Below are 16,145 nucleotides of genomic sequence, written 5' to 3'. Positions count from 1 at the left end.
AAAGACCAGTTAAACAACATGCTTGGCTCATTTTTTGTAGCGAATACAATTTTCCCACATATTCAAAGGATGCAATATATGTTCAGCATGGATAGAGGAGACAAAGGTAGCTCTAAGCCATTTCTTCATCTTCCTTGATCCTAGGGATAGAGACAGTTTGAGCAACCACAGGATTTGTCTACAGTTTTTATAACACTATAACTAACTTGGCTTAGAAATGGCTATAGTTAAAGCAATACAACCCCAACGCCTTAGTATGGATGCAGTGACAGTGACATAAAGGTTCCGACACTGGCACAGCTTACACCCACACATTTACAGGAGTAAGCTGTACAGACATACACACATTAATACCAATATAACTGAGTCTAAACTAAGGGGATGTGCCAATTTAATAATATAGGCATAAAATCATACTCCCAATTGAAAGAGTTAAATTGGTACAAAAACTAACTATAGGTCAGCCCTAACTTATGCTGACTGGAGTGGTCTTCCAGGTACTGGTTCACCAGCCCTGCATTGCCCCTCCCTACCACCAGCCACCTCAGAACACTCCCTATGCAGAGAAGTGGAAGCAGGCCACATAAAGTCAGTTATTCCAGGATTATGTAAGTGGGGGAATGGTCCTGCTATTGTGAGGAACTTTCCTGGCTTCTGCACTACCCCAGTGAAGTGGGCTAGCAAAAGGATCTGAGTCCTCGCTCCTACTTCCTTTACCCAGAGGCCTCCCTGCCCTTGAGGGCTCCCTTTCCACTCTCCTGTCTGGCAGAGTCCTTGTAACCCCAACAAGGCTGAGCTCAGGATTCCTGGGGGGCTCAACCCCCAACCCTGCTGTGGTCACCCAGGACAGGGGCTAGGATGTCCCCACTCTGGGGTGCTCTCTCTGCACTGGGCACCTCCCTAACCCACTGATCATTTCATACACTTTAAACCAAATACAAGTTGTTTGTTTAACAATTAATTTCAAAAAAGGGTAAGGAAAAATGGCAGGGAAAAGGGTAAGGCTCTATGGCAGGGAAAAATGGCAGGGCAAAAAAGGGTAAGGCTCTATGGCAGGGAACGTTACAAACAGTGTCTCTGGACATCAAGGCACTTCACAGTCTGTTCCTTGTAGGTCCCAGGCCTCCTTCTCAGGCCCTGGCAGTGCTGCAGGGATGCTGCAGGTTGGACCCTTGCTCTGGCCGTGGCCACACACTCTCAGGCTCTAGGTGGCAGAACCCTTCTTCCCAGCATCACCCCTGCCCTGTCAGGGTTACGAGCTCCCTTCAAGTCTGGCCTCCAGAGCCTCTTGGCTGAGGTGTCTCCCTGCGCTGGGCCCACTGCCCAGGGTCCCCCTCACGCTCCCCAGCTGCTCACCACTCCTGGCTCCGGACTGCTCCAGCTCCAGCCCCAGCTCCAGCTCCACACTGCCTCAGCACGGCTGCTGCTGCTGCTCTGCCTTCAGCTCCCGGGGCTGCTTGTCTGGCCCCTCTGACTCTGACTGCTACAGCTCTGGTCAGGCAGCTCAGCTTGGGCCCCTGCTCTCTCCTTAGCTCGGCCCCACTCCATCTGACTCAGGCAATTACAGCTCACAAGGAGGATGGGACCCCTCCGACCTCCTGACTTCCTGATTAGCCTGTCCACCCTGTCAATCAGGCTGATCTGGAGCATTGGCCTCTCCCCATTGTTCCTGGGGACTGTCAGTCTCAGGCTTCTGATTTCCCATTCACCCTTCCCCTTTTAGTGCTGGGATCTAGCCAGCCAAAACACCCTCACGGAATGTTAGTAAGGGGGCAATGGTCCCCTCATATTTACATCACCACAGAATTCCCCTACATAATGGTTATCCCTGCTTCCTCTTAAGAGCATCTTTCAATGCCTTGATGTCACTGGAACACCACAGGAGATTAACTAGGACTGAGGCTCTGGTTCAGTATCTTGGGTAGCTCACACTAGTCTCATCTCTATGTATCGCTGACTGTATCACAGGACCATATCTTATCTGCTTTTTCAAATAGTTTAATTAATTTCACATATGAGAGTTTCACTTGTGTCTGATAAATCTGTATAATTTCTTTTCCAGTTTGGACATATGAGCATCCTTCATGCCCAAATTACATTTAATTTGTTTTTAAATTAATTGGGTTTCATATACCTGATTTCCATCAATAGGATAGTCATGTTTCGTTGCATAGACTTTTGCCACAGACACAGCGATAGCATAAGCAACTACAGCAGTGGAAAATGCGGGTGCTATCATTTCTGAAAACATACTGACAGCTGGAGGTTCAGGAGGCAAAAACCTAATATTTAAGAAAATATATTTACATTATCAATTTTGATCAAATTCTGTGTTTACTAGATTTATCAAGAAGCTTCAAGGCAGCAGGACACTCCTACTACTGATAATGTGAACAATAATATTTCAAATTAACAAAAAGATGGGAACACTTGCAGACCATACAACAAGATTACCTTGTTCAATATGGCCCAAATCCTGGTCCTATTGACAGGGCCGGCCTTAGGGAAAATGGCACGCTGGACGAACTTGTATTTTGACGCCATTTTCCCTTAGGCATGGAGGTTGGTCAGATGGCGGGGCAGCTCCCCATACAGTGACCTCTCCCCCGTGACTGGGGACCTATGGGGGCAGGAAGCAGGGGGCAGAGGTGCAGGAAGTCTCGTCCCTCCATAGCCTGGCCGGGATTAGCAGCTGGAGTCCAGCACACAGTAAGAGGCCCCAACTGGAGCATCCCCACCCCTGCTTCTCCCCAGCTCCAGCCCCATCACTGGGTTTAAAGGGGCCTTGGGCTAGCTGGGGTATGTGGGGGGGATCTAGCTCTTATGTAGCATTTTCATCCATAGATCTCAAAATGCTTTACAAAGGAGATATTATTATTCCCATTGTACAGCTAGGGGGATGCTTACCAAAGGCCATGGAGACAATTAGTGACAGAGCCAGGACTAGAATTCAGGAAATGTTTGGCTGTGAACCAGACTGTGTCTCTCTCTGATTCTCACAAGTATTCTTTTACTAGTCTCATTAATAGCCATTTAAAATATTAGCTGTGTCTCAGAAGATAAGTACACTCACCCTCTAGGAATGGTTTTAACAATGCCTGCATTGTACTTTTTTTCCAGGTCAGCAGCATATGAGATCCCTGTGGCTACTATTGTCTGGAATCAAATAAAACAATGGCTTTAATACTGAAACATTGCTCTGATTTTCCTGCAATCAGCCCAGTCTGCTGTGTTTCTTATTAGGGTACTTTGCTTACCACAATTACTTCTATAGGAATAGGAACAGGGATCTTGTGTTTGAATCGATCATTTATTTCTTTAACTACCATACAAATAAAAATGGTAAGTAGCCCAGCAATGAGATCTGCAATGTTGGTGGTACCAATTCTTTGAAATATTTCAATGAGGGTCTGAAAAAAAAATAAAAGAAAATTCAAAATACTTTGAAGCCTCTTAAATAGAATGATAAAATAGCCCATATAGAGAAGCAGACACAAAATCTCAGAGGTGGTCAGGGAGTACCTGTCCGATATGCTCATTTTTACTGAGTTAAGGAATTTGATTATGAATGTGAGTTTCTTTTGTGCACTATCAAGCTCTCACTGAATCAGTGGGTTGATCTCATGGTGAATTTAACTGAAGAAGCACAACTATGAGAATGACTGTTCTCTTATTTATCAGATGATTTTTAACTTCTGTATAATTAAAACTACATAACAAGGGTTAAATCCTGCCTGTGTTTTGTTGAAGCACGGGGCAAGAAAGAGGACATATGGAGCCTCTTCCTCCTTGCCCATGTAGGAGGCAAGATCCTTCGTTGGTGCTCAAGAAGGAGCTAGCAGATGCATGGCTAAAACACTGGCTCACTCACCATATGCCCAAGGAGCATGGTATCTAGTGTGTGGATTAAATATTTGCTCAGCCTTCCTGTCTCCATTCTCCATAGCCAGAGAGCATGATTCTGCCATCATGGATCCTGCTCTGGGGAAAACCAAGGTCACTTCACTTCATGGTGCCCAAACTCTCCATTGGAAGTCAGCCCTGGCCAGGAGGAGTCCCACAGCAAGTGTGTAATGGGCAGGATCTCTACCCATCCATGCAGCACCAGGCAAAGGAGGATGTGACCTTATTGTTTTACTGCACACAGCAATTTGTGCAGCTGATTTAAAAAAAAATTTAAACTGCTGACAAAATGGTAAAAATAATACGCGTTCAATACTAAGTGTATGGAGGTTGATCCAGAGAGAGGACTACTAATTATTCTCACACTTTTTACTAATTCTATCCCAACACCCATGTGAAGAAGGTGAGCACATATTATTACTATTCCTACTTTACACGTGGGGAAACACTGACACATCGATGCTAAAATACTTGCTCAAGACCACACAAGTCACTATCAGAGGTGGGATTAGAACTCATTCATCCATGTGCTCTGCACACAGTGGCTCTGCTTGACCCACTTGTTACACTACAAGGACAGCAAAAAGTCCTGTGGCACCTTATAGACTAACAGACGTATTGGAGCATGAGCTTTCGTGGGTGAATACCCACTTCGTCAGATGCATGTATTCACCCACAAAATCTCATGCTCCAATATGTCTGTTAGTCTATAAGGTGCCACAGGATTCTTTGCTGCTTTTACAGATCCAGACTAACACGGCTACCCCTCTGATACTTGACTACAAGGATATTAAGTTTTAACCAAGAGCAGCAGCTCTTCATTTTTAGGCTCACCAGAGTTGGGAGCACCATCTAATTCCTTTTCAAAATATATCTTTCCTAGTTGCACTTCCCTCTGGCTATCATAAAAGATACAGATGGAAAACCTGAGAGATCATCTGGTACATCTCCATGACAGTACAGCATTGCTTCCTGTAGTGCAAGCGCAGCCAAACTTACTCACCCTCCAAGCCCCATAAAACAATCTTCAGAAGTTCAAGAGCTAGGCGCTCCTGCCAAGGCTCGGGACTTCAGTTCTGCATGGAGGAGGAGCTTGGGGCTTCAGCCCATGGCAGATGCCTGCCTGGACTCAGGGCTTCACCCCTGCTCCTGCTGAAGCCCTGAGCCACAGCAGGCATGTCCTGTGGTGCTGGAGCCCCGAGACCCCTCCTCCCTGTTGGGCAGAAGCAGAGGTGATGTGGGGGGGGGCACATGGGGTCACATGGCCCCCAGATTTTTGACAGGATTTGCTGGCCCCACTCAATCACATGGTGATACCAGGCCCCCTCCCTGCACAGCAGCACAGCAGCTACTGGAGCCAGCAGGCTGGGAACTGCAGCCATGGGAAGAGGCAGTGGCAAACAGCTGGGAGCTGCAGGGAGAGCCACTGCTTTTGCTCCTGCCTCTCCCCACAGAGCTAACAGCTGGGAGTTGCAGGGAGGGGCCGTGGAGGGCTGGGGCAGGCATGCCTTGGGGGGCATGACTCAAGCTGTTGCGGAGGGAGGATGAACTTTTAAATTGTGGCCCTCCCTCCCCCCTAGAAGGCACCAGTTGCCTCTGGCAGAAGCACCTAGCCCCACCACCCCACCACAGGGCAGAAGCCCCAAGCTTCCTTCCCCGCAGTCTGGTAGGCCTGGTCTACACTACGAGTTTATATCGAATTTAGCAGTGTTAAACCGAATTAACCCTCCACCTGTCCACACAACGAAGACCTTTATATGGATATAAAGGGCTCTTAATACCGGTATCTGTAATCCTCCCTGACGACGGGAGTAGCACTGAAATTGGTATTGCCATTTCGGATTAGGATTAGTGTGGCCACAATTCGACAGTATTGGCCTCCGGGCGCTATCCCACAATGCACCATTGTGACCGCTCTGGACAGCAATCTGAACTCGGATGCACTGGCCAGGTAAACAGGGAAAAGCCCCGTGAACTTTTGAATTTCATTTCCTGTTTGCCCAGCATGGAGCGCTGATCAACATGGGTGACCATGCAGTCCCAGAATCAAAAAAGAGCATGGACTGTACGGGAGATAGTGAATCTGATCTCTGTATGGGGAGATGAATCTGTTCTATCAGAACTCAGTTCCAAAAGACAAAATGCCAAAGCTTTTGAAAACATCTCCAAGACTATGACAGACAGAGGCCAAAGCAGGGACTCAACACAGTGCTGCGTGACAAGCGTAACGGAAAGCCAAATAATCAAATGGACGCTCAAGGAGGGAGCGGGGACTGAGGAATTTCGAAGTCTCCGAAAACCATTTGCATTCTTGGCTGAGCTCCCAATGCCTGAAGGGTAAAAAACATTGTCGTGGATCGTTCAGGGTATATGTCGTCAATCTCCCCCCCACCCCCCATTAAAGAAAAGGGGAAAAAATCATCTCTCGCCTTTTTTCAATGTCATCGTATGTCTACTGGATGCTGCTGGTAGATGCAGTGCTGCAGTCCTGAACAACAGCATCCCCTCCCTGATGGCAGACGGTGCAATAGGCCTGATAGCCATCGTCATCATCCCGTGAGTGCTCCTGGCTGGCCTCGGTGAGGTCGACCGGGGGCACCTGGGCAAAAATGGGAATGACTCCTGGTCATTTCCTTCTTTAAGCTTTGTTTCCTGGAGATTCAGTCCTGCCTGGAATATCATAGCAGCTGGAGACTGCGCTCCTCTCCCCCCGCATTTAATGTCTAATGGAGATTCAGTTTTGCCTGGAATAACATAGCAGCTGGAGGCTGCTTCCCCCCTGTTTTATCTCAATAAAGTCAGTGTTGTTTCTTATTCATGCATTCTTTATTACTTCATCACACACATCGGGGGATAACTGCCACGGTAGCCCAGGAGGGGTGTGGGAGGAGGGAAGCAACAAGTGGAGTTGTTGCAGGGGCACCCCCTAGAATGGCATGGAGCTCATCATTTCTGCAGGATATCTGAGGCTGTGACCCAGAGCGACTGTTTGCCTCTTTGGTTCTTTAGTAGGCTTGCCTGATATTCTAGGTAGGACTGACTCTACCTTTAGACAAAATGTAAAGAAGAGAATGACTTGGGGAGTCATTCCCATTGCCCATGCACCCCCAGCCTACCTCACTGAGGCCAGCAAGGAGCACCCATGACAGCACCAGACGGTACAATAGGACTGGTAACCATCATTGCCAATTTCCAAAGCAGCAGATGGTACAAATAGGACTGGTAACTGTCATCGCCAATTTCCAAAGCAGCAGATGGTACAATAGGACTGGTAACCATCTCTGCTAACTTGCAAAGGCAAGTGAATGCTGCTGTGTAGCACTGCAGTACCGTGTCTGTCAGCAGCATCCAGTAGACATACAGTGACAGTGAAAAAAGGCTAAACGGGCTCCATGGTTGTCATGCTATGGTGTCTGCCAGGGCAATCCAGGGAAAAGGACACTAATGATTGTCTGCTGTTGCTTTCAAGGAGGGAGGATTGACTGATGACATTAACCCAGAATCACCCATGACACTGTTTTTGCCCCATCATGCATTGTATTCTCAACCCAGAATTCCAAGGGGCGGGGGAGACTGTGGGAACTATGGGATAGCTATGAGATAGCTACCCACAGTGCAATGCTCTGGAAATCGACCCTAGCCTTGGTACATGGATGCACACAGCTGAATTAATGTGCTTAGTGTTGTCGCGTGCACTCGACTTTATACAATCTGTTTCCAAATACCAGTTTCTGTAAAATCAGAATAATCCCATAATGTAGACATACCCATAGATGCAAAATGGAGAGATGGGAGGGATCTGTGAGCCACACTTTAACTGTAAAAGATATGTATGCAGATCACGAGCCACAGTTTGGCCACCCCTGCTATAGCACATTACTTGGTGCTTTGTCCGATCTTATTTTCAATGTTCCAAGATGCTAGAGCTTCCATTAGTTCCTAGGAAGATTATTCCACAGCCTAACACATCTCACTGTCAGAAAGATTTTCCAAATATTCTGCCTGATTTTCTCTTTTTCTCAGTTTCACTATTACTCCTAGTCCATATGCCAATTTATTCCACTCCATACATTAATAGACTGGACATTCCATAAACATTGCAAAGAACTGAATACACTTCTGCCTGAACTGGCCTTCGTTTCTACCAATGTCAGGAGAGTAGTATTTTAAATAAGGTCTGATTCTTTTTGGCCAAAGCCTGTCCCCCTTTGGAGACTTGTTAGCATATAGCCAGTCTAAAGCCCTTGAGCTCAGCCCTGCTGCTGATGAAGTCAATGAAAATACTCATTAGCTTCAGTGGGAAAAGCTGTAGGTTCTATAATATGGGACAATCCAGGAAATCAATATTACTACAATGCAGTCTAGATAATTCTTCATTTGACCATTTTCTCCAAGCTCTACCCCACAGATCTGATAGGAAGATTTAATTTATAATTTCTCTAGCATTTCTGTAAGCTACACGTTGAAGTCCCTTAATAAATTATTTTATTTTTTCTGCTGCATCCTCCATAACTAGGTGATATCCTTGTAAAAATAATGCAAGAATTGTGTACAATATCTCAAACGTGTTGTAGTAATTCCCTAACCTCATAGGACTGTACCCTTTATAGCACATGGCCACACAGACATCATAGTCATTAACAAGGACAGAATGCAGGACCTTTTCCTCCAGAAAGACAGGTCTCTTCCACTTAAATTAAAAAAGAGTCACATCGATCATCCTATATTTTGTCAGCCTCTATTGTATTAATCTGGCTCCACTATTGTATCCAAATGTTATCATCTCACTGACCTGTTCCTTCTCCCAGGACATTGAAAGTGAATTAAACTGACCTCATAACGGTCTTGTGACATCCTATGAACAGAGGAAAGGAAAAGGAGCCTTCCTCAAATGCAGAATTGGGGTCCATTCATGTCAATTAAACCCAAACACCTATTGTTCTATTGACCTTAATGGGAGCAGGATCAAGTCATTGAAGAAAACCCTGTATTCCCTCAATCTATTATGTATATCACCCCTGCATGAAATAAAGGCAGAAGATGGAAGAGAGACTGCTATGGAGAAATTCTGGCATAAAACAAAAGCAAATCAGCAGGGCATACTTACATATATTATGGAAAGGATCCCATTATAATTTTTGGTTGAAACATTTAAGACTATTTTCAGTTGTGAAACAAAAACTTGAAAAGCAGCTGCAGTTGTGAATCCTCCAACCAGCGGATCTGCAAGGTACCTCACAATGAAACCAATCTGAAGGGCTCCAAACACAAGCTGGAAAAATCACCAGGGAATAACAGCTTGTTAAACAGTTAAAAGGTGCAACAACGATGTTACAAAATGCTCAGGATTCAGACCCATACAGTATGCTGACTGAGAATAGGTCAAATGGCAACAGATTGGGCCAGATTGTGATATCTTTACTCACGTTGACTAGCACCTTATACCATAAATAGTTCCACTGAAGTAAATCAGGTTATCTGTGGAGTAAAGTACTACTCAGTGTGAGTAGTGGTATCACACGTAACTTGGCCCTGTGTGAATCTGAAAAGTCTGAAACTACTTTATTAAGGAAAACTTGAAGGGCTTCATAGTGTAGCCACTCTGAGTGCTGCTGATTTCATTGGGAGTACTGTGTACAGAGCAGCTGTAGAATCTGCTTCTGAGTTCTTCAGCAGAAAAGTGGACAAAAGAACAGCTTTGGTATATCACTACCTGTCATGGGACAGCAGGATTGATATGGTACCTTGGACTCTTTCCTTTGCATGACAGTTGTTGTGGATTTCTACCCTATCCACGATGTCCATCTGTGTCCTATGTAGCTCAAATTCTCACTCACTTTTACTTTATCTGGTGTCTACTTCTGCATTTTCTATGTTAGACATGCCTTGTTCTTTTTGTATTGACCAGGACCCATTGGACCATCTTCCCTCACACCAACCAGCATACCTTCCAGGGAGACAAAGGAAGAACTGCACAGCTGAGTAGAGGGGTAGGCCCACCTTCCTGATGATCCAAGATCTATGCTGTTGGAACTTGGTTTCCCTACAGCTGTTGTCTCAGGCTTTTGGCAGTACTCAGCTATGCTTCTGTCTCCTCCACTCCCAGCCATTTTGTCACAAACCTTTTCCCATGAAGCATAGGAGCTGGGACTAGAGGTTCTAGGGGTACTGCCACCCACCCTGGCTTGAAGTGGTTTCCATCATATCCAGAGTTTACAATTTGGTTCAATGGCTCTCAGAACCCTCACTATAAAAATTGTTCCAGCACTCCTGCCATGAAGGGGGAAATGTATTGAGTTGTCTGTCATTTGAAAGCTGTGTAAATTTCAGGGTGACTTTCCCTCCTCCTGTGTGTTTTACCATGGGAAGGGAGCCCTAGTAAGCTATTTCAAGCTCCATTTTTGCCAATTATTTAATAAAGTAAAAGCAACATCAACCTGAATCTTTGAGGCAGTTCTATTACCTGTATAATTCCAACCAGAAATGTAAGGGTACTGGCAATCACTACTCTCTGTGCATCTCTGGATACAGTGTCTATCAGTGTTTTGTTAAGCCCTGTAGCATTACTGCTCATTATGTAGAACTTGTCATCAGGTGCCATGCTCAGCACAACAGATCCCACCATCAAACTGACCACAGGGAAAGGTCCTGTAAAGATGAACAGTATAAAGCATGACTTTACATACATCACAAAATCAAAGTGTTTGCAAGATAAAATAAGCAATTTTACATTAGCAAACTAGTTAAAATGTTTTTATGATGACAAAATGCCTGTTCATTAAATAAGCTACAATGAACTTCTCTGTGCCTCCAAGGTTTTCATTCTGCATGATGTCCAGCAGAACACAGGACTGATGAACTTCAGCTCAAATATAAGCAGTAAAGCTGTGCATGGAAACAAGTAAAGTTAAGTATTATGTGTAGCCCTCTGTACTGAGCCAAAATATGTTTTAAGCCCCACCAACCTGCCATCATTAAAACTCAATACAGTGAATATTGTTAACAAAATGACTGCCTCACACTGAATATTAATACTCATGCCAAACATAAAGATTGTGAAAAAAAGATAATTGACTGAAACTGAAATTAAACGTATGCAATTACCAACTGAGAGGTGCCTCGATGTTCCCAAGAAGAAATATGTCAGGAGGGGAAAAAATGCAGAGTAGAGACCATACCCAAGAGGAACTGCAACCAGTAAAGCAAATGCCAAACCTGTAATCATATATAATCATAATTTTAGTTACAAATCTCACAACAGACTAATCTCTGGTCAAGTAATGGGCCAAATTTTCAGGAAGGCAGCTTCCTTTCAGCCAGGCACAATTTGAAAATATATTTTGTATCTGTAATTCACTTGTGGGCACAAATCTGAGTGTTTGTGCCTCAACATATTTGAGAGTGCCAACCAGGTAGTTACAGGTGTAAGTATTAAGTGTTACACCAGCCATTTGCATTTTCACAAAACACAGGCACAAATGTTAAGGGCTCTGTGAGGTTCAGGCAGGGGAACTTTGCTATGAAAGCAACTGATCTACCTTTCCATGGGTAAGTTTGTGCCAAAAAAGTCGTAATTATGGCTGGAATTTTCAAACATGGATGCCCATTTATTCATCACCTCTGAAAATCAGGCCATTTTTATTTAGGTATCTAAATATGACACTCAAATTTGAAAATTTTGCTCCTTACCAATAAAATAACCAATTAGTAACAAAGGCTATGATGGGGCCCTGCAGAGCAGAAAAGCAGCTTTGCAAGATGTTTTTCCCTGTATAGCCATGTTGCCTTCCTCGGCATATCTGTTGGGCCTATCAACTAACTACTAAAGTGTCAGGAGAGATAAAGGGATCTGGAGAAGTGTCATATCCCTTCCCACCCCTAGAACTGTGGAGCATCCCCAGTAAATTGTGCAAAAATTTAATGCTGTTTCAGGCAGCGCTAACTGCCACCATGGAGTCTGTGAGTCCCCTCTCAGAGGTATCACAAAGGGCTACCAGGACTTCAGGATAAATAATAAACCGGTGCGAAGGCTGAAGAGCAGCACACATGAAGAGTCATGGGATCTGTCTGATTTGGGGACCAAGGCACTTGAGGCTCCCTGGTATCTGCTTAATTTTTTGGTTCTGTTTTTTTGTTCCACCTCCTGGCTACTATGAACCCAACCACCTTGGGCTGGGGATTATATGCAGGGTATGCAGTTCTAAACAAGCCACAGAAATTTCATATTAATTTATCTCTATGCACATTTGTGCCAGAAGGAAGCATGTGAGTCCAAAAATGTATTTAAACAGTATATTTTAAAATAAATTGTATTGCTGGATTCTAACTTTAAGAAGTGTGTGTGTGTCAGAGAGAGAGAGAGAATGTTCTTGTGGTTAAAGCACTGCCACTGCTTGGCCTGGTTATCAGAAGATTTTCCCAGCTCTGCCATGTGCCTCCTGTGTGATCTTAGGCAAGGCATCTCATATTATCTGTGTCTCAGTTCTAGCTGATTCTACTTCCTTTCTTCCAACCTTTGTCCAGCCTGATATCCTATTTAAATGACAAGCTTTTGGGGCCAGAGAGTGTTTCTGACTATCTTTCTATAATGTCTGCCACTGTCAGATCTTAATCTTGTTTGGGGCCACTAGGTGCAGCTGCAAACTCAGATACTCGACCCACTGAGGGGAAGAAGGGGGCAACAGAGCTGTGGAGGCAGCTGACTTTATTGTCTGCACAGGGTGGGGAAGATTTGCTTCCAGGTCTAGATGAAGGGACAATCTTGCCCAAAAGAATTACTATACCGGAACAGACCAGTAGCCCATCTAGTCCTGTCTTTGAAAGTGGCCAGAATCAGAAGGTCCAGGGACGAGAATGGGATTCTTACTTATCTCCTTCTGGAGTTCTTCATAAATGTCTAGTCATGATTAAGCTAACTAATGCTTAGTCATCTGTATGTATAGGTCACCACCTCTCTGTTTATCTACTTTCTCTATCATTAATAAATGTATTAAACAAAGCTAGCTGAGCATTGCAAACTATGTTCTGTGAATATCCATTCCAATTTTTTAAATTTGGCCAGGTTCATGTCCCTTTTGTTTTTGTTTACTACAAACATTTGAGCAATCAAACTTTACTGAAACTAATGTTAACAGAAAGTTGCATTCATGAGTTTACATTTGGATAGACAAGTGTTTGGGGTGCTCAGTCAATTGGGGAACAAAAATAATACTAAGTGACTTATCTGACCAATCACAAAGAACTGGGTAACACAATTCAATTTTTAAATGTTTACCTTATGTCCATAGAGTTAAAAAAATAAAAAAGATACTGGACAAATATATTTGAATAACAACTTCAAGGAAACTGCAATCTGCTAGCCACTATTGGATAAGCAGAAAAAGGAGGCTAAATTAAGGAAATAAATAATTTATTGTGAAATATTAATTCATGTACAATATAAAATCGCATTAGTCCTCATGGATTTTAATCATGGTTAACACTGAACCACTGATTAGAAAGGGTAAGGCATAGTTATGGGAATGTCAATATAGTACATCCAGAGATAAAATCTGCCTGGTCCTTACCTTGTAAAGTAGCTACAAGCCCCGTACTGACACCGGAGATGATGTCACTAACTAGCCATTCCTTTACTCTGTACTTAGGCAGCCATTCCAGGATAGGGAGAAAGGACTTGGTTATCTGAAAGGCCTTTTTTCTTGAACAGCTGCCAAAAAAAACCAACAACCTCCAGATAATTAAACTGTCAACCTATCCCTGTGAAATCATAATTGGAAAGTGGAAAAAAATCCTACCAAGAGATCTCAGTAGATGATATTTAGCCAAAAGAACATTGGTAATATTTTGTAGAAATTGTCTGAATGTTGTTTACTATTTACTGATTTTATAGTGCCAAATTCTGCTCTTAAGTTAAGAGTTACCCCAGGTTTGGTCCATAATGCTTAGTATTTATTACTGAAAATGGTGACAAGTCACCAGCAAGTTTCACCCATCATAACATTTTAAATATTTCATTTGCAAAACCAATCGTTGGTATTTGGTGACACATAGTAATCAGAGTGGACTTTCTCAACAGAAATTTTGTATCAATGGGTGAGTTACCACAGCATTTAGTTTTTTGTTCATGTTTCTAAAAATAAAAAATGATCTACTTTGAAAATAATTTTGACTTGGTCACTTTTCCAAACAAAATATTGGATTATTCTCAGTGGGTCGGAGTCTGTCACTCTTATTCACACCGGCTAGCACCTTCTGTGTGTAGTCCCATTAGTATCAAAGTATTATCTGAGGAGTAAAATACTACTCACCAGGAGTAAAGGTGTCCCTATAGTCCCCTGAATGTTAAAAGAACGAAGGATTATCAATGTTAACATTATTTTAGGCTATTTTCTTATTACATAGTTAGTCACAGGCAGAGCAATATGTGTTTTTGGCAGTAATTTTGGTTTTGATAAAAAGTTTTTCTATAGGATCGAAAGTTAATTTTTCAGTTGGATCCAGTTTATTCTGATCCCGTGATATGATTGTTTGTGTGTATAAACAACTAGTCTCGAAAGACAAAGGATTCAGTCTACCTCGGACTATAAAATGCAAACAAATTGTAATTGCAATATTTTATATGTACCGCCAAGATTACTTCCAGGAACAAAGAATAATGGTTGAGCAACTCTATACACTCAAAGGAACTCCAGAGGCTAGACGCTGCATGTGCTAAATGTATCTTCTAATAAGGACAGTGTTGGGTCAAATTCGACTCCGTTCAATTTAGACTCTGCGCGCATCCCCGTGGTATCTGAGCGCCTCCGCTGACTTCGACAGAGTCTCTCTGGATTTACACAGAGCGGAATCTGGCGGTTTAACGAGACGGAAACCACCTAAATGTTACTTGCGCGCTTTATGTCAAATAAAATCAGGATTTCAACTGGTCACAAAAACAAGGGAAGGAGAAGGAATCAGTATAGCAGTGACGGGGAGAGAGCCAAGCACCTGTGAAAACTCTCCCTGTTGTTCTGGTAAGAGCTTATCTCCCAGCCCGGCGACTGGCAAATGCCGAGTGAAGTGCGCAGCAGAGACAGGCTGGAGTCTGTTGTGCCCGGGCTTGCGCTTCCCACACGCCGGGAGCTCAGATCTCCGGGAAGCCGCTAGCGATGTCCGTCCCGCCGCCGCTCACTCCCAGGGCGGCCCTGGATCTCTGCCCCCAGCCCGGGGGCTGAGGCTACCCGGGAGCAGCCGAGCCTTTCGCCTCCTTTCCCTCTGCTCCTCCGCGCCCGGACGGTCCCTCGGCTCCGCGGGCCCCCGCGGCCCTTAGTGCTGCCCAGACTCCGCCCGGGCCCCCAGGCAGGTGACCCCGCGCTCGCGGCCCCGGGCTCCCCAAAGTCTCGGCGGGGCTCCCTGCCCGGGCTGTGTCCCCTCCCCGCTCCCCGGCTCCCCCGGCTGGCGGCCCTGCTCTCACCTGCAGGCTCCCTGGACTCGCTCGCGCAGGGTCGGCTGCAGACGCGCTCTCTTCTCGTTCTCCTCCTGAAAGGCCGCCTCGCTGTATATGGGCCGGGACACCACATAGCGGCCGAGGTCCGGACTGGGCCCGGCCTGCCGGCCGCCTGCTGCCATGGCCCTACCTGCGCGGGGGAGAGAGAGCGGGGCACCATCAGCGCCGCCCGCAGCCACCCCGGGGACTCTCCCACCTGCTGGGCTTGGCGCAGCCTGTCACCCACCCAGCCCGGCCCCAGAGCGCCCGCCTGAGCCCAGCTTGCGCCCAACGCGCCCAGCGCCCGCCCGAGCCCAGCCTGCGCCCACCAAGCGTCCAGCGAGCGCAGCCCGGCAAACGCTCGGCGCCCAGCGAGCGGGCACTGCAAAGAGCTCGGCCTGTGCCCAGTGACGAGCCCCCTGCATCGCTAGGGAGCCCTCCCTGAGAACCCAGCCTGTGACCCAGGAGCCCAGCACGGAGCTCCCAGGCCGCCCCCAGGAGCTCACCGTGAGCCCAGCCAGCAGGTCACTCCGCACCCCACAAGCCCTGCCGCCCGTAGAGCCCCTGCCCAGCCCAGCGCTGTCCGGGTCCTGAAATCACCGGCCGCAGGAACCGCAGAGCCCCGGGCCAGGACCCCCAGTCTTCCCGCTGGAGCTCGGGCTCCCAGCTCACTGAGCCCGGTGTCCCTGGGCGGAGGGCAGCCGCTGCGGGCTGTACCTGCGCTGGCTCCTAAGCCCCCGCACTGGGCAGGGCAGGCGGACCAGCCGCAGCATTTATA

General features: G+C 45.8%; 1 protein-coding gene across 1 annotated transcript in view; it reads right to left on the bottom strand.

The window, feature by feature from the left end:
* Positions 1–16,145, bottom strand: part of SLC26A4 (solute carrier family 26 member 4) — a 31,254-nt gene extending 15,109 nt beyond the window's left edge. Inside the window, exons 1-9 of the mRNA XM_032794846.2 lie at positions 16,085–16,145; positions 15,356–15,518; positions 13,470–13,609; positions 11,008–11,118; positions 10,367–10,551; positions 9,011–9,175; positions 3,258–3,410; positions 3,074–3,156; positions 2,135–2,282 (exon numbers count right to left, since the gene is read on the bottom strand). Of these exons, the coding sequence (XP_032650737.1) occupies positions 2,135–2,282; positions 3,074–3,156; positions 3,258–3,410; positions 9,011–9,175; positions 10,367–10,551; positions 11,008–11,118; positions 13,470–13,609; positions 15,356–15,510 (1,140 nt within the window). The 5' untranslated portion in view covers positions 15,511–15,518; positions 16,085–16,145. The remainder of the gene's footprint in view (positions 1–2,134; positions 2,283–3,073; positions 3,157–3,257; positions 3,411–9,010; positions 9,176–10,366; positions 10,552–11,007; positions 11,119–13,469; positions 13,610–15,355; positions 15,519–16,084) is intronic.

The sequence above is a fragment of the Chelonoidis abingdonii genome, chromosome 1 (genome assembly GCF_003597395.2).
Source record: "Chelonoidis abingdonii isolate Lonesome George chromosome 1, CheloAbing_2.0, whole genome shotgun sequence".
Lineage (NCBI taxonomy): Eukaryota > Metazoa > Chordata > Testudines > Testudinidae > Chelonoidis > Chelonoidis abingdonii.
The sequence above is the reverse complement of the archived record's forward strand: the minus strand, read 5'-3'. Positions and strand labels throughout refer to the sequence as shown.